We start from the raw sequence: 27,610 nt of genomic DNA, 5'->3' as shown, positions 1-27,610 counted from the left end.
ATGATAGAATCCTAATTGAGTCATCCATACAGCTTCAGCTACAGCTAAAGATTTCTATACCAGAATGCCAGTCTCTCCCACATAGCTAGCTATAGAGAGAATGATAGATAGGTAGATAGAAGATATTCAGATAGGTGCTTTTAAAGTACTTAAGCCCCCCCAAAGTAAACAAATGTATCAGTGTCATCTAAATGGCAATGTTCAACATGGGATGGGCAGAGGACTATCAGCTAGACTTCCAGTAAAAAAAGAGTTATTTTCTTTTGTAGTCACGCAGCAGGGGTGTTTTCGTTAATGTTTAATCTTATCTTTTAGATACTGACAAATTATTATCATCTAGGAGACAGTTAGAATATAATTTGTCTCGTCTTCTCGGTATAGAGCATGGCTATTGCAATTACCCGGAAGAATATAGAGAACCAGCGATAGCCTCGTATCGAGTTCACGTGTAAGACTCTTGTTATTGAAGTAATTGAATTCGTTGAAGGTGGCCAGCTTAGATATGTCGCCACTGTACGCTGAATACATTGGCTCTGAGTACTGACAACCCGCCGATGGATCTGCTGATCTATCTACAACAGCGGACCAGATTTTAAATGCCACCATCAATACACTTAGAATCTTCGAGACTTTGCACAAAAAATCAATATTACACGAATACAAGTCCATAAGACCCCTGTCTACGTAATGGCGATTACACTGAGACGTCGCTGCGATTCAAATTGTATTTTAGCAGCCTTGAATTTCTTAGCATACTATGTCAGACAAAAAAGACAACAAAGTGCAAAAAGATTCACTTTTTACCAATAGAATTCATTGAGCACGGGTACAAGACTATAAGACCTTTCTCAACGTGGCGATGGCGATTGCACTGCAATCTAGCTGAGAACTAAATCGTGTTTTTCAATTCCTGTTTTTTATGAGCACAATGTGTGAGTGTGATCAAGATAAAATCATTAAAACATACAACGTGCAAAAATATTCTCTTTTTATCAATGAAATTTATTTAGCACTCTTTAAAATGTATCTTTTCGTGTTTGGCGTAACTCGTAGAGCTATCGGCTAAACATTTAGAGGTCCCGAGTTCAATACCCGCCGTGCCCTCGACGTTGTGAAAAGGCACTTTACAAAAGGTAAAAGACTACTGTCCAAAAGCGAATAGAAAAAAAAAAAAAAACTTCGATCGTAGTCCTGTGTAATGAGGTCGACATCCCGTAGAAATGTAGCTGTAACTATACGGTCAGAAGTGTATAATGGTGTCATTGACATCTAAGGGGGATCACGTTTGCCCTTCCCAAGGGACAAACGTAATTGACGCCGTCCCCCATCTACTGTCGGCGGTGACCTAACCTATCTGTCAGCAAGTCTGGGTTGTATTCCCCGCCCCATTTCCTGGCTTTATGACCGAGAAATGACCAGGCCTTATGGCGCATATGTTCTCCTCCCGCACAGAGAGAGGGTTTTGGATCGTGTCAGGAGGTCCCTCGATCGATTAATGGCGAAGATATAAAGAATGGTTCGGCTGAAATTGAGTTTCTAGTACATCGTTACGCCATCAGTTGCCCTCCATCAACAAAAATGGACGAAGTGGTGGCTGATGAAAAAAAAAACTCTTTTGCGATATTAGATAATATGTGCCGTAGCTTTCGATTATTACTGGATCTTAACTTGTGATGATACCCCCCTTCTTCCATAGCAAATTATTAAAGTATAAGTAATAGAATCTCGGCATGAAAGTTCATTTTGTTAAACTTTGTAAATAAAATCTTAAACGGATAACTGAATTCAGGTAGATCCAGTGTCGCCAGTGACAAGTGACGACATTAACAGTTTTTAAGTATCAGGCAACTTGTGTCTTCTCCAGTCTCTATTTAATGTTGCCAGGGGGTGTCTGTAATTGTAAACTTAATTTGTCTGTATGGATGGTAGTTCAAAAGTGTACAGAAATGAAGATATTCTTACGATTCAAATCTTGAAATGCTTACGAAATTTTGCTTACATCCATTTTATTTAAAAAAAATGCTCTCTACAAAACGGTTCTAATTCAGTTTGAAATATTGCAATTTACATGAATAACTGTGTAAAGAAGATGTAGAAAAGGCTAAAGACTGAAACATTTGATCATACCATGTGCAAAAAATTAAAATGTTAATACAGTAGAAGCCGTTTAATTGTACATCCAATTTGTCAGCATAATCCGTGCATTTATCCGGCTGGTGCAACAACGCAAAGTTATCTTAGCTGCACTTCACCACCACAGTATTTTGGGATTCGGTGCAATAATCAGAAGTGTGCGGTGATCCGCTGTGCAATTAGCTGGCTTCTATTGTACCAATCGAGGGTTTTAATATACTTCTAAGTTCAATAAAATGGCAGTACAGTGTATCAAATCGCTAGCTGGCTGAAAATACATTGTCAATTTGTTTACACCGTTTCCAAAGATTAAACTATTTTCAATTGAATACCGGCCACTGACAGTGAAGTTAACTAAACGTTTCGCCCAAATACTGTCTCTAAATGGTTCCTTAGGCTCAATGCCAGAAGAGTGTCTCTACGTTATAATGGAGAAATTCCTATCTCTTGTGATTGATTAAAATCCCTAAATAAAGACTAAATGAAATCAAATCCCATCAACTATGTTTTAAAAGACAACCTAAATGTTTTGAAAAAAAAAATTCTGTCTCTAAATAGGTCCTAAGGCTCACTACCAGAAGAGTACCCCCGCGTTATAATGGATAACTTGCTTCCGGGATGCCACTCTCTTGTGATTGATTCAACTCCCGAAATAAAGCCAAAATGAAATCAAATTCCACAACTTTGTTTTTAAAGACAAACTAAATGTTTTGCTAATATACTGTCTCCAAATGGGTCCTTAGGCTCAATGCCAGAACATGTGCCTCCACGTTATAATGAAGAACTTGCTTCGGGGATGCCTCTCTCTTGTGATTGATTAAACTCCCTAAATGGAGTTACAATGCCAGAGTTTCGATCGTTTCCGATCAGCTGGAGGAACGCTAATGGAGTTGGTTCGGTGAAAGGAAGTTGACATTGATGCCTTTACCCATAATAAAAAGCCCTTTCAGTCATATTTCAAAAGAAACTAATTATTTATCTTTCAACAACTTGCTTTCAAGAAGTATGTGCACCTGCTGCGCTCTACTTTTACGACAGAAGAATGATAAAAAAATAACTTTCATTGATGTATATTTTCGACGTCGTTTAACTGATAAAATGAGGCTAGAAAAACATTTTATTCACTTCTTCGGAAAGCCAACGTGAATTGTATCTTTTCGAACACGTGTTAAGGATGAACAGCGAATCAAGCATACTTTACGCATGCTAAGATACCTTACTCAAATACAATTCAATCCCAAAAACTAAATAAAAAAGATGCCTAATGCCTTACTGTTGAACAGTGATATCTTACATTTAAAAATGCAATGTTATATGCTCATTCCTTACCTACATTCGTCATAAAAGATAACCTTATATTATGTTTAAACTACTGTTCCGTATGGATACGCTTCTATACCAGACAAGACGAATACTTTAATTTCATGAAGTGCCGACGTATTATATACAGACGCGTCTGTACATTTCCACTCTATTGTTCGGCTATAAAGGCGATAGCAGGTGATGAGTGAGCAGACGTCAGTCCTAGATGGAGGGCCATATCCATACCCAGATCAATATCAGTACAGAACATTGATGTACTTCAACTCACGGAGCACTTTCACGGGGGTGAAATAAAAATGGAAAACGTTGAGTGATGATACGTCCGTTTTCCAATTTCGGTTTCCATTGGGTTTGATTATTCTTTTGGAGATAAAGAATGGCGAAATGATTTGCGTCAATTGAGTTTTCAGCCTCTATGGGTGGATACAGTTGTGTTAATGGACTGTTTTTTACTTTCTGACACAGTTTTTGAAAGCCGGGTAGATGGTATGCCTAATACCCCCCTCACATTAGGCACGATTCGATCGGACGACGAGTCTGCGAGCTCTAATTTACGAGGAGGCATGACCCTGATGCCGACGAAGAAATGGCAGAGCCCCCCCTTGCCATCAGGGTCATGCCTCCTCGTAATTTAGAGCTCGCAGACTCGTCGTCCGATCGAATCGCGCCTAATGTGAGGGGGGTATAACAACGCAAAATGGCGATTTTGTTTCAGAAACTTTCTAAGAATCGCCATTTGCACAATATCGCAAAATTAAAGTCAACGATATGATGGCAACCATTTTAACCCTATTCATATTAGGGGGGGGGGGCTTCCAATTATCATGTTGAATAGCCAGAACTGCCTACGCTTATCTTATCTTAGATCTTAGATCCTCCCACGACACTGTTGCGTTGGTCAACTTGGAATTACGCTAGGGCCACCAAATTCAGTAAGTTTTCGTAAACTTTAGTTGTGAAAAATGTTACATAGTTTGCCTGTTTTCCAGTTTTGTGTAATATGGAAGCTTTTTTCACGAAACATTTTTCACGAAAATCTCTAACTTTAGGTCTAACAATGTATTTTTCAACTTTATTTGCCATTTTATTTATTTGGTACATGGATAAAATACAATTTCATTAAGAATATCATCCACAATTCAATATGACTAAACTAAAGTATTCTCTTTGATGACGTTATCGGAAAATATGACCAGAATAACTAGCATACTATTCCTTAAAAAATCTGTAACGTCGACATATGTTTAGAATAATGACACGCACTTCACTTCACCAACCTAGTGTGCCATCGTGCCGCCTTTAAGTCTATTATAACCGTTACTACTTCAGTTATTAGATATACCTGACTGGCGGATAACATGATAGACACACTCCACTAGTTATATAACCAAAGACGTAAAATTTAACGAACCCAGAAAAGAATAACAAGAAAACTTTCATAAATCGATATTTGTTTTATGGCACGTATATACCACCAGACATAGCTTTATACACCGGTGATCTAATGTAGTGGGCCCAGCTATTTATCAGTAGTTACTCAATATTTTACTCCTGTAAGTTATTTTACTGCAAGAATATGAAAGACGAACCCCTTTTGCATCGGATAGTAGATCAGTCGATAAATAACTTGACAATACACCCGTGCAGTTCTAGAAATGGTCGCTTGGTTATCCAAACTTAAGCCATTTATGTCGATTCACATCAAAAGAAAAATTTATATAGCATTGCATTTTGTATCATCTTTAATAATACATTGTATGAAATTATCATTTTATGTCATAATTTTCTACGTTCAAGGCAAACTTGTAGTTTGAGATTGATTAACGTTTTTATTTACATCCTGTCAAAAATTCATTTTTTTAATGAGTTGAAAAAAATGACACGATATTCAAATAAAATAGAAAAACACAACCAACAGACCATAAATAATCAAATTGGAGTAACGAAAACTCAAATACCTACTATCTAACATTAACCATATTCCATCTGGTCGCCGGTTACTGAACTGTACTGAGCATTTGGCGTGATAAATATCATAATTTATATCTAACATTTGCTGAAGGCTTCCTCGCGCCATTACATTAATGGTCGAAGGACAAGGACTGGTGAGTTTGCCTCTTTAGACAGTCTCAATTAATGATATATACAATCCTTCAAAGTCTCGACTAACGGAAAAAAAACGAATAAAAACCTTCGAGCAGAAAATGGCAGAACGCTATATTTTAATATAAGTGATGTGGGCCTAAGTCAGTATTGCATATTCTTATTTTCTTAGCAATTTAACACAGTTAAATTCGGTTTTCTTATGCATTTTTTAACTTTCTTAAAAAATCGAACTTGTACATCTTTTATATACCATTCATTGTAACAAAATGTAGTGAGATATTACAATCATATATCATTGTAATTATACTTTTAGACCATGACTCGCAATTTATAAGCTTATTTGATTTGTACTGCCAGGAACACTTAATGTGTTTTTGTATCCTTGGGACTGTTTAAATACATTTGATATATTGGATCATTTTCCAACATCGTCTGTGATTACGTATTCTTATTACTGTGAGGCCAATATTTAGTTATAATTGAGTATTAAGCAATCTCTTCAATAAGATATACTTAAGACTTCATCAAAATTATCACGGCACTGATGATACAAATGACTTTTAAAACATCATGTATTTCCTACAGAGTGTGTTTGATTGCTTTGCAAGTCCCCGATGAATAAAGCAATTCTCTGCAAACCATTGCCTGTTATTGGTACTTGCAAGCAATTTGTAAGTCTTTGTTTGGTTTTAGAAAAATACCCTCTTGCGGGCCGCTAAGGACAACTTTAACGAGGTATTCGCCAGACGAGATTGTATCTCTTTGGTGTGTGAACTACCCATTACACTCAATCACACTGTCAGCTCATGAACATTTTAGATGCTGTCTGCTGCACTATATAGCTAGGCTTGCAATTGGTTAAACTCCTATACGACTACGTCGGTGACCTTCCTGCGACCAAGCTGCAACTAAGCATTCCGTAAACATTAAAGATGTAATGGCATCCTTGGATGTTCCCTTTGATAAAGGTGAAAAAAGTTGAATGGCAAATTACCGAGCAAAAAAAGTCATTCGTATACGCTAAAATCCAGTTTTGTTTCACAAATCATACATAACCAAGTTTAACATAGATTATATTCACTGTTTAAAAAAGTCGGCTATCCAACCAAAGCACTTTTTTATTTTATTATATAGCAGTAAGTTTGTAACTGGGATTCGTTAAACAGTAATGTTATCAAAACATATCCGTGCCTTATGTTTTTGGAAACTGTAATTTTGCAATCCACTGACATGCTCAGTTTTCAATTGTCCCTTATTTGATCTTTAGATATCTCCACTATCATGATTAGAATATTTATAAGATTTTGAAGTAGTCTGGTATAAGCCGTGTATGCTCATTCCCTATTTCAGCAAATCTTTAAAATCATTTTATTGAATGCCCGGTTATCATTTTCTAAAGTCCCCCCCAAAAAAATACCACAGTGGATCATTCCACGGTTGTACAGAGGTCTCACTGCAGTAAGAGTTTGATACAAAGTGCGTGCAAGCAAAACCAGAATAAACGCCCGTGGCTTTAGCCGGCAACCCAAGCGTACCAAACGCAATGATCGTCTGACAAACGACCACCGTTGTCTGAATCCTTGACATTAGTTTTAAGTGGGAGGGCAGCTTTGCGTGGGCGTTTTACCCTAAAGAGAGTTCAGCCAAATGGCCACATAGGGTATTAGACTCCTGATTTATTAGCCTTGACGAATCATCAAATGTCAGATGTAACATTTCCATTGAAATACTATAGTTTTTTTGCCGATGAGTGGTCATGCGTTGGGGTAATGAATAGTAGTATCTATAACATTTAGCATCTGATTGTTGAAGCATAGACGAAAAGAGTAGACGAGGGACTTTACGTAATGGGCTGTACGCAAACTGTACTTAATAATGTGTGTTACTCACCACGGTAAAATTTACCGATATTTTATTATGTAGTTATTAAATGCCGTGGTGAACACGTTCTTTTTTTCTTCAGTTTTTCAATAAACTAGAGAGAATCAGAAAAAATGTACATGTATTTGGAACGCATACAACGTAACATGATCAAATTTTTGTATTTATCAATAAACAAATTACGCGACGTCACAAGGAACGATGATAAAACTTCATTTCTTAATTAATTCACATTGTACAAAAATATGAACTATTTGTACAATAATACCACAAAAACACGAGAAACGTTATGTTTTCCTACATTGAAGTTGAATTGATCTTCTCCTTATATGTACTTCAAAGGCTTTCCTCGTTTTGCTTCTATCTGTACATTGTATTTCCCATATCTAGTAAACAGCCTGATTGCGTAACACGTCAGATGTTTGTATTGAGGAGTACAATCTGAATGTCTGAACTTCTTATTTTATCGACTCACACCGGCGTGGACCCATAATCTTATCAGAAATCGTATTTGCGGTGTTTTGGCGTCGGCTTTTAACACTAAACCTCCATTTAATGCCCTATCTGATCGGCATACCTAGCCGAAGCTAAGACCTATTTTACACTTGAAAGTCAATTGAAGACATTAGTACCAACAACCTTTCCGAGGACAAATCATCAAGACATGTCAATGATTCATACTTATCATTCCTAACCATAAGATCACTATGTCACCACTGAACATTGAATACCACGCAAAATACCATCCCCCAAACGTAATGTTTTATCTGGCTTTGCAGACTTTGATACATAATCACCTTTGTCGATCTTAATTCGATCCATTTCAGAAGACGTTTTAAAAGGTTTACCGTCAAAAAAGAACATCTTCTAAAGGCTAAATGTCGTCTATACAAATATAGGTAGTCTAACCGTGGTGTTTCATGTACCGTGTATGGTAATGGCTACTTTAAAGGGCAAGACGCCACATGATTGTTAGATTATGATGATATGGATTGAAGAATTGAAGGTGACATATCGAATTGGGTTGTACCTCACTGTACTTGGGGGACCGGTGCGGCAATGCGGGGTTCAAAATATTACTCAACGAATTTCTTCAGAGATAAAGAACGGAATTTCTTACGTGTTGTGCACTTTGTTGTCTTCTAAGACTATCATACGTTTACGTATTTTGCAACATCTAAATTAAAAAAAATCAAAATGGGGTAGGGCATTTCCCTATAGCTAGTAGCATCGTAACCCCTGTTTCTCCTATTCAGTCAGTTAAGTCCAGCTTGCCTAAGCTTGATGTTTCTGGCTTAGGGAGAAGAGATGCTGCTACAGTTATCGCTGTGGGCCGCTTTTCATCTTCATGATGGTAAAATCAGGCCCTACGAACCTGATTTTAAAACAAAAATAAATAAAATAAAAAAAAATAAATAGATAAATAAAAAGTCGGCGAAAATAACACAACAGTGCCGCAGTGAAGAAACTCCACAATGCGGCACTGGTGCCTCAAGAGCAGTGAGATACCACCTGAAATAACACAAATGGGCGTCTTCCGACCAATTCACGCTGATCGGCTGTATCCTTAGATCTGGTTGGCGCCGTGTTAATGTGATCACAGACGGAGATTTCTATACACATTCAACAAACAGTCACAGGTAAATCTGATTTCCTCCTAAACGGAAACCCATGGGTGCAAATGGCCGTCTGTTATCGACGTTCTGAGAACATCCAGCCACATAGTGGTTTTGCTTAACTGATAATTGAACGAGTTACGAATGACCGATATCTCTGTCTAGCCATCTCGTTAGTGTACGAATATTTCTGTATCAAATAATTTCGGTTGAACATTAACGTTATCGACACTGGAGAAAAATGGACGATGATTTTCACATACACAGGAATATTTGAATGCATTCTACGTTTCAATCACAAAGCTCCCTCTAAAAATTCTATTGACACAATAACATAAAATAATGTCCAAAAAATATGGCTTTGAATCATTATTAAACTTCATAATGGCCTGAATCATTGTATGATTGCCCGTTCAATAAGCTATACCAGCCCTAAATTAGAATGTCTGTTGATTGAATATGGAAATAATCTCCGAAAATATTAGATTTAAATTGATATCGCTTGATTCATGAAGTTTATTTCTTGAATAGGTTTTTCTCTATAATTATAATTATTACCTGCACAGTCGAAAAAAAAATTCAAAGATTCCACAGTGCTATAATATATACGTCGTAAGATGGCCCAAAGTTATTTCAAGGCCTATTCAAGTTCTAACCACACAATTAATTTTAACAAAAGGTAACACAGTATTCGTGAGTTATACTGTTGATAAAAACAAGAACATAGTACACAAACCCGGGTCAAGGAATGAATATTGCTTTCCGACAAAACTATTCTTCACTGTTGTGATAAGAATTCTCCTTGATATCTTGAAAGCACATTTCAGTTTAGAGGCAGCACACACGCGTGTCTCCTGACAGTTAGTTACCAAATGATTTACGACCATAGCGCAGGAGGGGTGATACAGTAACGCAGATGGATCTATCGTAGAAGACGTTATTGAATTAGCCGCTTAGAATTCATCCCTTTTCTATCTCACAGAGATCCGCTAAAACTACATCGAATTCTCTAAAGAGCAAAAACATCTGGAAACGTCTTTTGGGTATCGCGCATTATTGGATGGGGTTTTTCGTAAGTGTGTTAAAGATTTCGCTATGGGGCCGGAGAAAGTCTTTAAAAGTCTATGTGCTATAAACATCAAGTTATGAAATCCATGCAATTCATCATTTGGTATCCTTTTGAGTATGTTTTTATTTCATTTTCATCCACTTTTCTTTTCAATCATTTGTCAAGTAACTGCTAGATATGCACTTCGGAGTAATGCTTTAGCATGGTCAGTCTACGGTGAAACTATGTGGTAGCATGCCCACTATTCACATGACAGTTGAAATAGTTTTTAGACCTCAAAGGTACAGATTTGTGTCCTAATAGTTTATATTTTTAAAGACATAGCGCTAGCCTTCAATGTTCAACTTATTGTTGTTTTCACCGCGCAAACCGAAATGTTTTTAGTGCAACTCTCAAATGTAAGACTACGATCTTTACTGTTATGATGTTTAATTTACACCAACACTAAACAGTTGTATCGGCAGATGTCTAAGGCCTTGTCATTGCTGGATAAACAGCAGAATTTGCATAGAAAAGCAGAGTTTGCATTGGAGAGAGGTGCTGATTCATTCACATTGTTTTATTACTGTCGTATTGGGGTCACTAGGCTCTGTATATAGGCTGCCATTTCAGACCGCTGCGATTTAGCTCCACCTATTGTAAGCTTATAATACAGCCCCTAACTGTGAAGAAAGAGCAGTTAACTCACGCAATGACTATACGCATCAAATGAGTTTGAAAAATCAATGACTTAACACAGCAAGGTACCTTTTCCTTAGATATACTTTTATGACATAACACAGCAAGTAGACTTTTCTCTGGAGACTCTTGTATGAAAATTATGCTCTTGGATAAAAAGGATCAATCAATAAAAGCCAAAAACTTATGAAATGTCACCCATAAAAGCCACCTAAAGCTTTTAAATGAGTTGGGTTTTCTACTAAAGCTTATGATGGCTTTGTTCGGTGACAGCTAATAAGTTTGTAACTACACTTAAAAGATACCGATATGCTCTGTGATAGACAATAACGTCTAGAAGTTAAGAGGGCAATTCCTGATACGCAACTTTTCTTAACAAAGTTTCATAATGTTGCTTCGTCACTGAATAGAGGAGTAATGTACATATCCGAGTTTCATTCAATCGCAATTGGTGATCGTCTGTTACCACTCTCGGGGAAAGATTTTGTTTAGTTTTACCAAATTTTCTTAAGGATAAGCATGGTAACATGGGGTCTATCACCTTTGCAAGGTGTCAACTAGGAGACCAGACTGTAAGGTTTGATCCACTCACACCTTGAAGGACCTCTACTCTTTTCGATAAGTGTGATGTGTTCTTAAGCGTGCTCAAGTTGTTGCTCTCTCCGAACACATTAACTATCTATATGTAAATACCTTACCATTGTGACAGTCTCTTTAAAATCAAGATTTTATAACAATATAAATGTGACCATGCAAATTGGAATCGTTATCATTAAGACAAATTTCTTAAACTTTACTAGGTTGATCATCTGTGACACATATATTTTCCATGTAACAAATGTTTAGCCAGAGGGTTTGCAAATGTTATGATTGTCATTTCTTTTACGATGTTGTATCGGCGTCTTTTTATACCTCAATATAGGAAGGCAAATTATTATTATCTTTTATTACTCCTTTGAATTATGAGTCTTCAGAACTTCGGGGAATTTTTTTATTCATTTATGTAGGTTAACATCACAACTCCACAAAGGGGTTTGAAAAATATCAGATAATAGACAACAAAAATGCAAAAGGGAAAAGATTTAAAAGCATGCCTTGTCCTGGCTTGGCTCCAGGTAGAAAATGTGACGTAGTCTTTTTCACTGCACTGTAAATATAGCAATCATTTATATATGTAACTACTTTACGTTTGTGACCACATCAATAAGCAGCGACGCCTATATCTGCAATACAGCATGACGCAGTTGTCCTTAGAAAGGTGACCAAAATGTTGTTGAACTGTCCGTTGAATAAAAAAAAAATTGTAGTTCAAAGAGAACACATTTTAATGAAAATAAAGATCTTCAATACAGACAACAGTAGATGTCATTATGTAGATGATATAAAATTAATCAAATGCGACCTTTGCGGCATCCAATGTTTTGCAATTTAGTAAAGGTTCAGCAACTACTGAACCCAATTTCTGTTGCTTACTCCTATCATGGTTAATGTCAAGGTAGCCAATATCCCATCGAAGATGTCACCGAAGTTATTCAATTTCTTATACCTGAAACTGAACTTTGGCCATGGGCCAGAAGAAGGGTTCCCCAGGTAATTCCTGAATGTAACCTAATTCATCTTGCCTGACCCGTGTTTCACCGTTCCGATGTTCTAATCTGACTCAAAGACGAAATGTTAACATGGAGCTAACCTTATCTCAGACTTTGGGAGTTTTCTGAATTTGTTTTAAACTTATGTTGAAAAAAGATTCTAAAGCTGCATTAACAACTCTATGCATAAAGTCATATATATATAGGCATCATATACAATTAAATATGTATCATGACGAAAAATCCATACAGCATATGCCAAGACACCTGGCAATTTAAAAAGGAATATCACCAATATTCTCATTATCGGTAATTTTACTACGTTATTCGTCTGTTGCTGCCGATTTGTTATGTAGTTGCCGACTGTCTCTCTTCTTTAATACTTTAATACTCCTGCTAATGCATATTGATTTCATTTGATCAAATTTATCATGCCGCATGATACGATACAATCAGAGCAACTAGCTAAAGGCTCGTCAAGAGGGCTAGCCTTGGTAACTTAACAATATATAATACAAATGATTATAGACATATAAAAGCGTCTATAACGAATAGGTCTTAGATGCTAAATCTTGCAAGATCTCCTTCTCGAACTTTGAAAGAATTTTTGCGCTTAAACGTACTAAGAAGTTATTTATTGGTATCCCAAACTGCGTGTGTATCGGTGTCTAAACAAGTTTCAAGTGGTTATTTTATTATCATCTCAAATCAAATTAATTATACTTCATGCACCATAACGCGACTTTGACACCATCGAGGCCACATTGGTAGCAAGTCCTAACGAAGAATAATCTAGTGGAACAGTCCTAGCAAAAAGTGTCTGAAGAGGCACACATGTATTGATCTTAAGATTCGCTTGGTCAAGCAAAAGTAAGCAACACGTGTAAGTTTCCAGAGGGGGGTGAAAATCTATCGACAAAACTTGAAGATTAATTGATATCAAAGATGAACGCAGCTTACTGTTTCTGCTGATGTGAGGAAATAACAGTGCCTGTTCATGGTGTAGCAACTTTAAGCTGCCGACGCATCTTGCAGCGATGGCTCTGTCGTATGTCTTTGTCACCGTGTTTACTGTAACGTAAACATTTCTTGGCGTCGACAATCAGTCACTTTTACCTTGTGCTGTATACATGCAATCAAATTGCTTTGATAGTAATATATTGTATATATGCTATATATACAGAGAGAGAGGGAGAGAGAAAGAGAGAGAGAAAGGAAAGAGATAGAGACTGTTCTCACATAACATTTATCCGTAACATAATGCCTATACCGGTCTGTCTGTTGTTCTCAGTATTTCACGTTGTGGAATGCCTTCTCAAATTTTTCCCGTTGTCAAACCACTCGTTCTCCCTGTCTTTACGTTTTCTTGCATAAATACTGACGGTCGGAACACGTGGCCATTTTACCAATTTTAAATTCTTCTACGGCACATGTGGTTTGGATGTTGGCCTGATATTAATATATATTTATCTAAATTCTGTTTTGTGTTATTAGCGTTGTCAAATTAGCAAAACTGACAATAGTAAGATTTCGATTGATATATCGAACGCTATGACGTATTTCTATAAGAATTAGAATGAAAAATTACGAGAGTGAAAACTTACTTTTTAGAAATGGTATACCAAACTCAGTTGTAGTTGTGATTTATCTTACCTTTACATATAGTTTTTATTTTACAACTGTTTAGCCAAGGGGTTGGTAAATATCGTCTTTGTCATCTCTTTTACGACTTTGTTTTGGCGCCTTTGTCTGACTCTAGAAAGAAAGGTGAAGTAGTGAAAGAAATGTACTGCCGTTCACAATAGGAGATGCATTGTTAGCTTACGATTTTCCATTTTCAAATCTCTGTCTGGGACAAAACTCGTTATGTAGTAAATTTTCACAAGGAATCGTTGCATTCAACAAATTGGGTTTCGATTTTGGTGCCTTGATGGTGTAATCTGCGATGGAGCATTATCATGGCGTGACTAAGAGCCTTTGTCCTTTTATATCTGATTTTGCACTTTTGACGATCTCACTACTTTAAATCAGATATTTGCAGGTCTCCTTACGGTCAATATCTGTAGTGTATTCTGTTCCTTGAAAATGTAAAACATCTTTCTGTTGCATTTTTTGCATCAATATCTCTTTAGGTCTTTGGATACTAATCCAATTTCTGGTTATTTCGGTTAGGAATTTGTCACGTAGGCTTTTGCCATCTTATCGCGCGTTCATATCGTTTCAGAATCCTTTGTTGATTGACGCATCATAGACTGCAACACTAAAACTTTTGGCGGTCTGGATAGGAAAGGCAGCTGAGTTAATAACAGTAAAATGTATCGAACATTTCAAAGACTTCTTTGCTATGCTCGCTACTTCGTAACATTCGTATGCCAATATATACTATCCATTGAGGCTTCTGGGGACACGTTGATGATCGTTGACCAGCTAGCTAAAAAATATGTAAATTAACATACATTGCCATGGGCAACAAAGTCCTGTAATATCGGCAAGGCATGCCGATCTATTAAGAATTTTCAAGAAAAATGCAGCCCTGAAACCGCTTATATAGTAATCGCACGGATAATGATAATCACGAAATTTCAATGTCTGTTTTCATGAATTCCTCAGAGTGGGCCATATTCAAAGGACCGACAATAAACTAGCTTAGTACTTGGTAGTTTGCCCAGCGATATTATTTTGTTATTGGCCCTGCTGCACCATCGAACAACCAGGACAGTTATAGTTGGACCAACAGAATGTAATTTGTATAACATAAGCACTATAGATAAGCTAATGAATGAATACTAGTAACACGGTGGTCACGTTGATAGGGTATTATCCGCGTTGCCAGGCCAGAGTGCTCCGCCCACAAGCCGGCCCGCGCGAGCCGTGGCGGTGTGAAAAAAACAACACAAATTTCATCCAACATAACGCACGATATGATTATCACATCAGGAAAAAAATATATGCACACGAAAATTACATTAGTTCGCCTTAAAAATATCTCAATTATTTGGGATGACCATGTGCAAAACGCTTCAAATCGCCCGCTGTTCCATGTGCGTATTGGAGGTCGTTTTAGGTCACTGAACTTTGAATTTAATGCTCTATTTTACGCACCTAGCAAAGCTTTGACCTATGCTTTAGACTTTAGGACCTCTAAGAATATTCCACCTTATGCAATTTTAAGTGTCTACGACATTCTAGCTAATTTTGTCACATTTTCACTACGTTTTGTCCCATAGTTCCACAGCGATGGAAGAGAATCGATTGATTTTTTCTCCAAGATGGCGGCGATAGTTTTTTCTTCACGATGAAGTTTTTTTGGTCAGCTTAAGTGTAAACTATCGGTAGATATGGCTCAAAATACGAATTGTACGTTTTGTTCAGATTTTCACGTGGAAGAATGTCTATGCTCTAGACTTATAGTTAAGTTGTCGGCGAACATCAGAGCGGTTTTTTCTCGCCTCCGTACGTTCTTACAACAACAACTTACCTGGGACGGCAGTGATATGGAAATGAGCTGGCGTGGCCCCATTTTTGTCGTCCCGGGCGCGAAATTTGAGAGAGAATCGGCTGTAGCAAATGATTTGTACAGTTTGTTGTGTCTGCAAGATTTAAGCTACCAATAATTCTACAAGATCTTTAGTGCACTTTCGCAGCTGCACTTTCTCCCTTAGTTAAGATTATTTTAGAAATTTTGAACGAGGTCCCAAATAGTAAAATGGCGGTTTCATCCGGTTCCGCTGTCAGGTAACAACACTACATATCATGACCCCCTACTTCACAAAAGTTTGATCTACTACTGTGCTTCTTTGATAGTTTCTTTGTAGTATTGAACCGTTTTCATTTTTCTACCAAGGGCGCCAAAAGTTGAGTTTTTTCGTCTAGCGTATGCAAGCCGATAGCACACCAAACGCTTGGGTGTGTAATGTTACGAAGCCTAGTGAATTGCGGACTGCAGATTCTGTTACAAAATTCACGGCAGTATGAAATTGTTTCTACAAATAGCGGAGAACGAAGTTTTTTTCTTCATTTTTTAGTTATTTTGTAGGACAGGACTAGACACACCGTACGGTCATTGTTTATGTACACAGTTTAAAAAAAAATCTTATTCACAGATATGAATTCGTATTTTTATTCTTTACTGTAGCGACAGATTTAGGCATGATTTTTGTCCATAATCCATACCACGTCTCTTCGGGCCAATGAGATAGACCTAGCTTTGATAAAAGTGACCTGACCTGACCCTTCTGGAAAAAGCAATCAACTCACGGCCCTTTTGCTTAGTCATCAGCGTCACTAAAGTACAATAATGATCAATCAAGTTCATGGTCATTGTTAGACAAGTGTCTGTAATAAACGATCTAATCAAATGAAATGAAACGATATGCACTTGACCATTGAATATAAATTGCTAGCCTTTTAAGTAAACGAGTAGAGTGATAAACTCATGACAATACGGTGAAAAATTCCATACAGTAGACTACAAAGAACTGTGTGTATAAGCCATAAATTATAACGTGTTTCAGTGTTGCCCTCCTCAAGGCTTTTGCTTTTTTCAACATCATCTAAATCTATCATTTGTCGATTAATGTAATAGTAGTATAGAGTTACATGCATTTGCCCTGAATAAAACAAGGAGTAGAATCGGATAAACATTTAAAAATCAAACAATCTATTGTTTCATGATCATAATGACTTTTTAAATCCCAGGTATTCCAAAATGCATCATTGGATATATTTATTCATTTATTGATACATTGGTGTAGCAGTAGAAATAGTTATGTCGGAATATCTTCCATTTGAATTTTGAATGTCAACCGATCGTTTCTAAACAACCCATACTCCATGCTGTGTGCATGACCACTGCGACCATGTCCTATTACCAGGACCTAAGTGATGAATGGCTTTGTCCCTGACCTTACGGCCCTTTTATACAAGTGGCACTCAACCTCACACCAGGACGTAGGGAAAGATTTATTACCTAATTATGAAAGAGAGCCTTCTCTGCTTGGGATTCGTATAGGGTCGACTCGCTTTTCTGCAAGGGGAGGCACTAGGGCTTGGTATTGGTACAGTGTACCGGTACGAAACCGTTTTTTCTTGTTGGGCCGATCGGGGAAAAAACGGACCTGAAAAAAAACATTGACCGGATGTTGGACCTATTGGAAAATGAACAGATTGTACTATCAAGTATTCACACGTTTGGGGATTACCGGTCGAGGAAAATAACAATAGCGAAATATAGTAGGGTTTTTGGTCATTTCTACCAAGTTTTACAGCCAATCTTACAAAGGTAGTAAGCCTCGTAGGATGTTAAAACGTCAGTGGGAAATGAGTACTCCACTGAACATATCTGTCTGAAGTGAAATGGACCATTGTTTTTAGTATCGTCCATTCAAGTTCTCACATACTGAATCAGGTCTGGTTTAGGTTCAAACCTGTACCTGATCATCTGTACATAAACCGGACCTGGACCTGAATATTCTGTACCAGTACCCACCCCTAGAAGAAACGGCTAAGACCGCAGCTGTCAGTAGGTTCCAACACATCCCCTTACCAGAAGCGGCAGCAACAGCGTCAGTAATCCTTTAAGGGCGTTGACCTCCCCACGCGGCAACGAGCGGTACAGTTTGCAACTCTGCCCTCTTCATCGATGTATTCGACCTTTGCATATACTTCATTGTATTACACCTATTTCCTCTATATGGAAGTTCGTAGATGGTAGGATTGTTTGCTTTATCATGTTACATTGGTTTGATCGTAAATAGTGTATATTGTCAAACGTGTTTGTATAACTACTCAAGGGACTGAGGGGAGATGGTTTTTAAGGTCAGAAACGGAATACATTTTTCTTCAGAAATGGATAAAATATGATGTATACGTTACGACAATCTCTTGATAGCGAATATAATTCACAAGACAAGCGAGCAAACGACCTAGCTTCATTTATGAAATGATTAGATCAGTTCAGTTCATCCTAGACCGAGGTGTATATCTTTAATAAGTTAGTGTGTTTTCCGAATAAGTATACACAATTGATAAAATATGAATTTTGTTTTTGAATATACAGATATAAGGACCGAGCATGACCGAAGTATTCTCTGTCGGGAGAGGACGCTTATTTCATCCATTGGTGATCATCTCACTCTGCGCTGTGATAAAAGGTAATTACTTATTGTTTGTTTGAACTAGTTTCATCGTATCAATAGCAAATATTCTACATAGTGGTTGTCCATATAATCTGCGTTCTGGACAAATACGCAACCTGATGCTTAGACATTGTATGAGATACGATGTACTTAAAACGTGTGACAAAGCTAGATCTATATCAACGCGATCATCCTCTAGTAAATAGGGGCTCAGCCATTCTTCAGTTTACTGTGCTACCCGGTGTTCTCTTTGATAAGTGCATGTCAGCCTAGTCGCCCACCGTACATCCCTAAACGGAGACGGGGGGCGACACATCTGGCATTTACGACCCTCTGATGTAGTCACGTGTCTCCGACGTCACGTTCCAAAAGGTACAGCAAACATGTCTATTCCATATACAAGGCTGCTGAAGTTGCCTGGGAAGTTAGGGGTACGTCCCAATCAATCATAGTGTTGGTTAGTTAAAGTCTAGTTTACCCAGAACTGTAAACCTTGTTGACTTTCCCCACTAGGAGCAATCTCCCAGACGGAAAAGTCTATAATAGTCCAGGCTATGGTGGGAGACACAGTGACACTACCGGCCAACTTCTCGTACGACCACGACGAAGCCGTTATCGCTTTGACGTGGACTAAACTCGATCCACGACAAGAAGGTACCTGATTTTTACAGATGATAGTAGTATTTGATATTTTTATATGCATGGTAATATTTTCGTTTTGTTTTTGAAAACAAATTATATAGGAAATTAGTTGGATAAAGACGTAGTAAATTATCGTCAAATTCAAGCGTTTACGAAAGTGTGATTTTTATGTTTGTCCTGGTAGTACTGATATTGATACAAATCAGCATAAAAGGTATCTCAAGTTTTGCATGGCCTGTAAGGATGGGTAATTAGATGTCTCGCAGCATCGTAGCGATGTGACCACCCCTTCTTGCCGTATTGTCTAAAAATGCAAGAATTATGATGTAATTCTAAACTTTATAACTGTTTAAAAAAAGCTCTTAGCAACCGGCTTTCAAGTTGTAATGACCCAAAGCCAAAAAAAGATCAGAGGACTGTTTAAAAGCTCGTTGGTAAGCGCTTTTTGTACGGTTATTAAAATTGTATCGTAAATATTTACTACCGTCAAAGATGAAATTACATTCGAGAATGCAAGAATTATTTTCATATTTACTTTCTTTACATACTATCCAGGTACACGCCATTTTGTTCACATGTTTACACCAAACGGAACCTCTGTGGCATCGGACGAACTGAAGGGGAGGGCAGTGTTTCATAAGAACGGTTCCTTCACCATCCGGGACATTCGGGAGGAAGACGAGGGACAATACGTCATGACTTTACTCATCGACGTCATTGGACAACGAGAGCACTTTGTCAAGTTAGATGTTGTTGGTACGGTTTTCAAATTTCAGTTGTAATGAATGATATCTCTTTAATGTTAAGTTTCGAAAGCTTATAATCTAAAGTAATGAATGATACCGTTTCTATTGCGCATGTGAGGTCGTTAAGTATTGAATTGGAATGGTTGACGTCCCTGCCTGTAGACAAATACAGGCCAGGGGCATTGATATTTTATTATAGACCACATAGGATCATACTAAACAGGCGCATTCGAAACTGTAAAATGGCTCATTACCTACACGGTACTGATTAAAAAAGACTCAGACTCAGTAATCAGACTCACTTTTTAATGTACGGTTTTTAAAACAGTGTGCAAATATCCCCTCTACTAAACTTACGATTGGTACAAGCTTTTTTAACAAAATGTATGAAAAAATGTACAAATTGGTCGAAAAGGAACTAGATAGATCGTTCTAGACATATGTATCACATTCCTGTTACCACAACGCTTAATACTGATTGAAAGTGTCATTGAAATGCAAGAAGAACTACGTATATCTCACATTTTCAAAATCTACACAGCCATATTTGTGCTTGAGGGCTTCCAGGTGTATCTTTACCCACCTCTCTTAATGCATAATGCATTTCCGAAGACAATCATATTGATCTACATTAAAGCCAACGAACTAGAATACAGCCTGAACTTTCTTGACATTTACTTTTAGACCTTCGAGACATTCGTCATTCACAAAGTAAGACTGTCGCTCTCGGTGCTAGTGGGTAAAGGCCAAAGCAAATAAATCATCTACCGGCGGTCTTAAAAGGTCAAATGCAACATTAATCTTAATGATATGACCACGTTTAGGTAATTCGCTCGCTTGATCATCTTTAAGCCTTGAAACTTTAACGTCGCGGGACGGCAGAAACGGATACACTTAGATGGTTTTGCTGTTATAAAGAGTAGCCGTTTAATTAACCTTGAGTTCGAGGGGTCCCCTTTTGTGGGCGTGTTTTATGTCTTGCGTGAAGAGATGCATTTAAAGTGAAGAGTGCAAGGTAAAACGGATTAAGCCAGGCTATGTTTTGAAGGTAACAGCTGTGATAAAATTGACACCAATTGAAGTTTTGCATATTACTCAAGTCGGCGTCTAGAATTTTTGTTACGCTAAAAGAAAGGGGAGTGATAATTTCAATAAGAAAAGCATTTCACCAAAATTCACCTGAATTTATTCAGTTTTTTGCTAACTCAATTTTTTTTAAATGCTGTTTTTGATTGGTCTTTGGAGAATGTTATTTTGGACTTGTCAGCAGATTGTTAATGTCTAAGGATCTGTACGACGCAGTTGAGATGGATTTGATGCTATTTTCCACAATTGTCACAAATACAAAGTCACAGCAAATTTGATATACTTTTTATATACTATATTTATCCCCACATCATGTTCTAGTTGAAAGAGAAAGGGTCATTAATAATTTCATTAGGTCGAAAAATGCCTCGGTAACATTGTTCTTTACTCATAACTGGAATCAATAAACAGCCAAAAAGGCAGCTTTCAGTGACTGTCTTTCACCTCCCTCAAGACAATTCTGAATAGCACTGCTTCAGTCTAAAGCTAATATGTCACTGCTAAACATTACTCTACAACATGTAGTCATATATAAAAAGATGTGCTCAACGCCACATTGATATCAGTGACACCTCATCTGCAATGCGGAAGAATACTAGTCAGAATTGCCCTGAATGATTGTGAAATTCAGTCACCCAAAAAAACGCAGCCTTAAATTTGAATATAGATAGTATCTGTGAATAAAGAACCTTATTATCAAGGGGAAATGGTTAGTTTAAGTACACCACACACAAACATAACATCTCTAAAGAAGATGTTAACTTATGTCCTTTATTGTTTTTGAACGGCTTGCTTTAGTACCGCCTATCGTGGACCTGGGAGTGAAGAGTCCATACGGAGCACCAGTAGGAACTGACGTCCGCTTGAACTGCACTGTTGACAAGAGCAACTCTCTTCTATATTCTGTCAATTGGTTCAAAGATGGCCGCCCTCTCACGTTGCCTTCACTTGAGAGATTTGACTTCACCGACAAGGTCTTCTACAGGTCGTCTATAGTCTTGAGAAACTTTACATCGGCTGACAACGGAAACTACTCTTGTGTTGCGAAGTCCTTGAAAAGCCAGGAAACAGGAAGCGCCATCTTGGAAGCAAACTGTAAGTAATATTGTATCACTATTCCATGCAGTTCCTTGCCATGTATCTGTCAGTCAGAGAATCTCCTATACGAGCTATTGTCACGATGATAAAAGTAAAACCTCAGGTCGGTTTTGCAGAGCCTCCAAATTTTACCGGGTGCGAAAGACAACCCCGCGGCAGAGCAACATGGGGCAGCATGGACCTGACAGCCCGATGATTTTCGCCGGGCGGTACAGTTTCACACGCGGCGTGCACAGGCAGCTGCATAATTATTTTAAGAATACGACTTCTAATACTACTAGGCTACCAAGATTAATAACATTCAAATGTTGCAAAAAAACGACATGTACCTTGTTGCGAAAATACTTGCCTTGTTGCGAACTGACGGTTGCGAACTGACATTGTTGCGAAACAACCTGTAACCAGCCTCCCCAAGGCATATTTTGAGGCCAGAAGTGGACGATGTTCTGTGTAGAAGAACGCCTGAGTGTGTGGTGTATATAAATTTATATACACGATTATTGATATTATCAGCAATAAATATCTAATAGACGTCAGTTACCTTCATAACCAATTAACATTTGATTTTAGGGTTCTAAAAGGTCGACATGTCGTAACTATTTAGATTTACATAATATGCGTTTACTGTGTTTATAGTAAATTCGATAATTGGAGGCACCTTTTACATTCGGATGCTTTTTATTTTCTCTACAGGACACTTTGTCGTGAATAAGGCTACTACTAATTTTTATAAATAACATGATACTGTATATGAAATATGTTTCACATGAGGTAGAAATCACTGAATATGTGCCCAAGTTTAAATACGTTTGCGTTGTTTTTTTAGATCCTGCTCGCGTTACCAACATCTCCACTCAGCCGATCCTAACAGCCGGGGACAGTACGACACTTTGGTGCACTACAACGGGCTACCCTGCCCCCAAAGTCACGTGGTACAAAAATGGCCGAAAGATATACTCTGGAGTCACCACAGAAGGAAATGTGACCTTTATAAAGATCAAGAGAGCCCGGACCTCTGACATTGGGAAATACAAATGTACGGCGTCCAATAGACTTGGCCAGGATTCTAGAACTGTGTATCTGTCTGTTGGTGGGGTGGAGGTCACCGCATCATCGTCTTCATCAGGTAGATATGATATTAAACCATAAGAGAAATACAAAATATGTTTTTTTAAATACAAGGTATTCATCAGTTGCTTTATTTAAGGTCGAAAATAATAATAAACTCTAGGTGTGTCATGAACCTTTATTTTATTATGGTTCATCGAAAAGAAACATGTTGCTGTCACTCTACCTCTTCTTCCGTTCGAAAGAAATTAAGTCTATGACCTGGAACAATTGGCAGTCACCGTAGTTAAGTCACTATAAAAAAGCAGGGAACACGTGGTGTTACCCTACATAAGGTAGCAATCTCGTTTATATACTAATACACCTTTGATTGAGAAAAGCGACTTTAGTTCAAATACATTTTTAATCGGTGTATATACTCCATGTAAAATCGTAAAGTTAAGAAGTACACTCCTTTTCAGAGATGAGCATCTCAGAGCGTTGGTTGGAGTTCGGCATCATCGTAGGTGGGGCCGTGGTCGGAACGACTCTGTTGCTGACGTCATTCCTAATTATAATATTCGTTGCCAAGCGACGGAAGTCCAAGAGTGGCGGTTGTCAAACCTGCCACGTCTTGGCCATCAGTCATAGCCAGCCTAATCTGCATATGATAGGAGACGATATGAGCAGGCAAGCCCACACCGCGGGAAACCTTGACCCCGAGAAACCTCTGTCAGGTCAGTTATTGGTTGCGTTCTGTGAGGATCTGTTGGATCAGATAAACCTTGATACTCTCTAACTACATATTTCCTTTCCTACTATTACTTCCCAATATGTAATAAAATGACATCGCTGGTAAAGTGGAGTTTACGTAAGTACATTATACTGTGCCCATAAGAGTTCCACGTTTGATATAATCCTTAGTACCTCAAGGCAGGTATTTTTCTTACAGAATGTTGCGTCTTGTGAATCGGAATCTACGTCGGAATTTGCTGAACTACTTTGTAGTTTGATTTTGATTGCCATATGCATCGTTTCGATTCTCTGTTATTATTTGGCGTAAATCTATTGATAAGTTTAAAGCCGACGGCTGATTGCAATTACATGATACGAACATAGGAGATATGCATGTGACATTAGACAGTGGGCGGTTGGTTGACAGTAACGTAGTAAAATACTTTAGAGTATTAGTGTTGGCTATGTATTTAAATAAGTCCATTTTTTTAATGATTTGGTTTTCTGTTCCTTTGTGAATATATAAAAGTCGGAATGTACAAAAAAGTCTTGGCTGTCATCATATGTTCTATATGCAATGTGGTTCTTACGACATGGGTAGATGACCAATTAGGGATTTAAAAAAATCGTTTCGTCTTCCACAGTCTTTAATGTACAGTATTTGTTTACTGCTATTTTTTTTTACTGATACGAGGTGTTTTGGTGACGCCTCAGGGGCGAGCCATATAGTATACTAGTATTATTACATTCGTTATGTCGTTCAACAGGACGATACCTTGCCAGAGCCATCCGGGACTATAAACCTACACAGGAGGGTGGTCTCACGCTGGAGGTTAATGACATCGTGGAGTTACTATATATGGGAAGAGACGGCTGGTGGTACGGGTATCTAAGGGGAAGTTTCGGATTCTTCCCCGCAAGAGCTGTTATCATGATCACGGGAAGAAGACGTCTATCAATGGGTATGTCATCAACATTGTGTTTTAGCATAAAATTTCTTCTGTAAAACAAGACCAAAATACATTAACACGTTCACCATTTTCCGTATGACTTGTTTAAATGATTCCGTTGCTATTTCCAGAATGTTCCGTTAAAGCCACATAACTGCAGCAACAAGTCGCAAGTGCCAGCAAGTCCCTGCCTCTGTTCCTCATGTATTTGTTACATGTTATTTTAGTGTATCAGCATTTGTCTTTCGTCGAAGAATTCGGAAAATGTTTTGAAACACGGTTGAGGAAATTTCTTTACTTCGAACTTGAGTTAGACGTAATGCTATGGATGTTATTCGAAACGTCGGGATGTTTGCAAAACCTACACAGCTGTTTGAGTAACTTTTGCATTGTAAAAAGCCACTTACTTCACGATAATGGTATATTCCGACAGGGCAGGAGGATAAACCAGCGCACATGTCACCAATCGGCTACAGAACAAATGTTGACCTTTTGGGAACACTTCCGGTTGACAGTGACAACGGAAGCTCTCGGCTATTTCCGGTAAAACAGTGCTTTATAAAATACTATTACTGATTTGCTGACCGATAATATCGTTACTTTTTTTTCATGTCATTAATGTCCAACCTTCAGTAAAGTAATAGTCATAATCATTATGGCATTCGATAGATTATTTAGAAAAATGATGTCTTGTGTAAAAAGGAGATTTGTTAGGACATACCGTTAATTGTTTTCCCTTGTTCATATTGGATCTTTCCTATCTTGCCTGGTAAATATTTGATTACTCCATTGTGTAGTAAATATATATATATATATAGTATGAGTCCGTGGCCGCCATCTTGAATTTGCCGACCATGCCACATGACCAAACCACTGCTAAAAATGAAAAAAGAGGAATATTTGGATCTCCAAAACATTGTATCATGATCATATTAAAAAAAAAAATTAAGAAAAACATCGTCGCAATTTCATCGTTGCCGTCATTTTGCAACTTCCTACTGAGGTAATTTTGCATATCACTGACACTTGTACACAAGGGATCAACTTGCAATATTGCTAACTTATAGCTCAACTTTTCCCTGAAAGCAGGGATCACGGAACTATCCCAGGACGACTTTGCCGCTGCCCGATGGTGCTCGTGCCAACGTCAACAGCAGGCTTCCAATATCATATGATGACTTTGGAGACGACTGACGGATCGTACCTTCAAGCCATGAAAAGCAATACAACACTCTGTGCCACGAGCTTAAGGTGGTATCTCACTGCACTCGGGGCACCGGTGCGTCACTGCGGAGTTCGTTCACTGCGCCAATGCTGTGGGGTTTTTTTGCCGACGTTTTTTACAATTTAGATATTGGGTAATAAGTAAAGAATGACTGAGAAGACAACAAAATACACAAAACGAAAGAAAACTCGTTCTTTATTTCCTAAATTAGTTTCGAAGCCCGCAGTGCCGCACCAGTGACCTCAGAACAGTGAGATACCACCTTTGTACAACCCGCCTCTTTGACGTGTTGACATCCCCATCGGCATTACTGGCTAAGCAATATCCTGGGCAAGAAGTAGCAAGGGATTTCCTGTGACGTTTTACACTGAACAATATGTAAAAATAGCAAACCATGACGTCTGTGGCTTAAAGCATTTGGGATCTTGTACTTGGCAGATTTTTATAAGATTTGAATGGATGTATTTGCAGTTATAGCCGGTAGAGGGTATGGGATATAGTGATATCAGCTACATTGCTCTTCAGTGACGTTCGTTGTGTGTTATGTATTCCAAGACTATTCGTTTCATTATTCTTTCTATATGTAGTATCTGATGGCTGATGGATAAGGACTTACAAGCTTTCATAAGTTTCAAACTTGTCAAATATTCAGGATTTTATCTTTGAGCGGACTTGTGGGACTACTGAACGCGAGGATTTCACATCCCGAGACTAGCTGTTAGTGGCATGACTATTTTACGTTTAAATTTCTAGTGAAATGTTATCGTACAGTTCGACATTTTCTTATAACCATATGCATTGTATAATTCCCCAAGGGTCAACGTAAATTACACAAAGTTTGTTTACATTCAATGTAGTAGGTGGTCTTCATTGGTTAGATCTTTTCCTGAAATAAGAAGCATAATATAATGACATGCAAAATGCATCTTTTCTTTCGCGTTTTTAACGAGTGCTGTACGTGTAATATTTAATGTGTACATGATTAAAAGGATTTTATACGTAAGAAATCACTCAATGAGTAAAATGTTTTGTTCCATTCTAAGACTTGTGTGTGTACGATTTCTTATTAGTTTCCCTTTGTGTATATAACCGTAGTTTTCCATACTAAACCGTGTACTAGTCCATTAATGATTAATTATGTTGCCTGAAAACAGGAAAATTCTCACTAAAGCTGATTCAAAAGATAAAATATTGTAGCTATAGGGAAAAGTGTAATATTACGAGAATTCATGTTGGTACAAAATTCAAATACTCCTCTGTTTAGCATTTGAATATGTGCCAAATTTGAGTGTCAGTTATATTGGCTTAATATCAGTCTCAAGTGACCCCACAAGCACAACAATACATTCCACACAGCTGAGTTTGATCTTTGAAGAGTAAAATTCTTTTATTTCAAAAAAGACTTATGCTTGGCTAGGAATGGGGAAAATATATATATTATGTACATTTCTTACATACATGCGCTTTTGTCATCATCCTTATCTATACATGGTGCTTCAGATCAAGTAATTTCTTACAATTTTAAGTTTAAAAATACGATTAGTTGTCT

At 37.7% G+C, this 27,610-nt stretch overlaps 1 protein-coding gene across 1 annotated transcript in view; it reads left to right on the top strand.

Moving 5' to 3' along the window:
• Nucleotides 1–27,042, top strand: part of LOC118431517 — a 29,967-nt gene extending 2,925 nt beyond the window's left edge. The window contains exons 3-10 of the mRNA XM_035842757.1: nucleotides 19,046–19,186; nucleotides 19,730–19,930; nucleotides 21,805–22,101; nucleotides 22,931–23,230; nucleotides 23,634–23,888; nucleotides 24,654–24,848; nucleotides 25,270–25,379; nucleotides 25,926–27,042. Of these exons, the coding sequence (XP_035698650.1) occupies nucleotides 19,046–19,186; nucleotides 19,730–19,930; nucleotides 21,805–22,101; nucleotides 22,931–23,230; nucleotides 23,634–23,888; nucleotides 24,654–24,848; nucleotides 25,270–25,379; nucleotides 25,926–26,030 (1,604 nt within the window). The 3' untranslated portion in view covers nucleotides 26,031–27,042. The remainder of the gene's footprint in view (nucleotides 1–19,045; nucleotides 19,187–19,729; nucleotides 19,931–21,804; nucleotides 22,102–22,930; nucleotides 23,231–23,633; nucleotides 23,889–24,653; nucleotides 24,849–25,269; nucleotides 25,380–25,925) is intronic.
• Nucleotides 27,043–27,610: the final 568 nt, after the last annotated feature.

The sequence above is a fragment of the Branchiostoma floridae genome, chromosome 15 (assembly GCF_000003815.2).
Source record: "Branchiostoma floridae strain S238N-H82 chromosome 15, Bfl_VNyyK, whole genome shotgun sequence".
Taxonomy (NCBI): domain Eukaryota; kingdom Metazoa; phylum Chordata; class Leptocardii; order Amphioxiformes; family Branchiostomatidae; genus Branchiostoma; species Branchiostoma floridae.
This window is presented reverse-complemented; position numbering and strand designations above follow the sequence as displayed.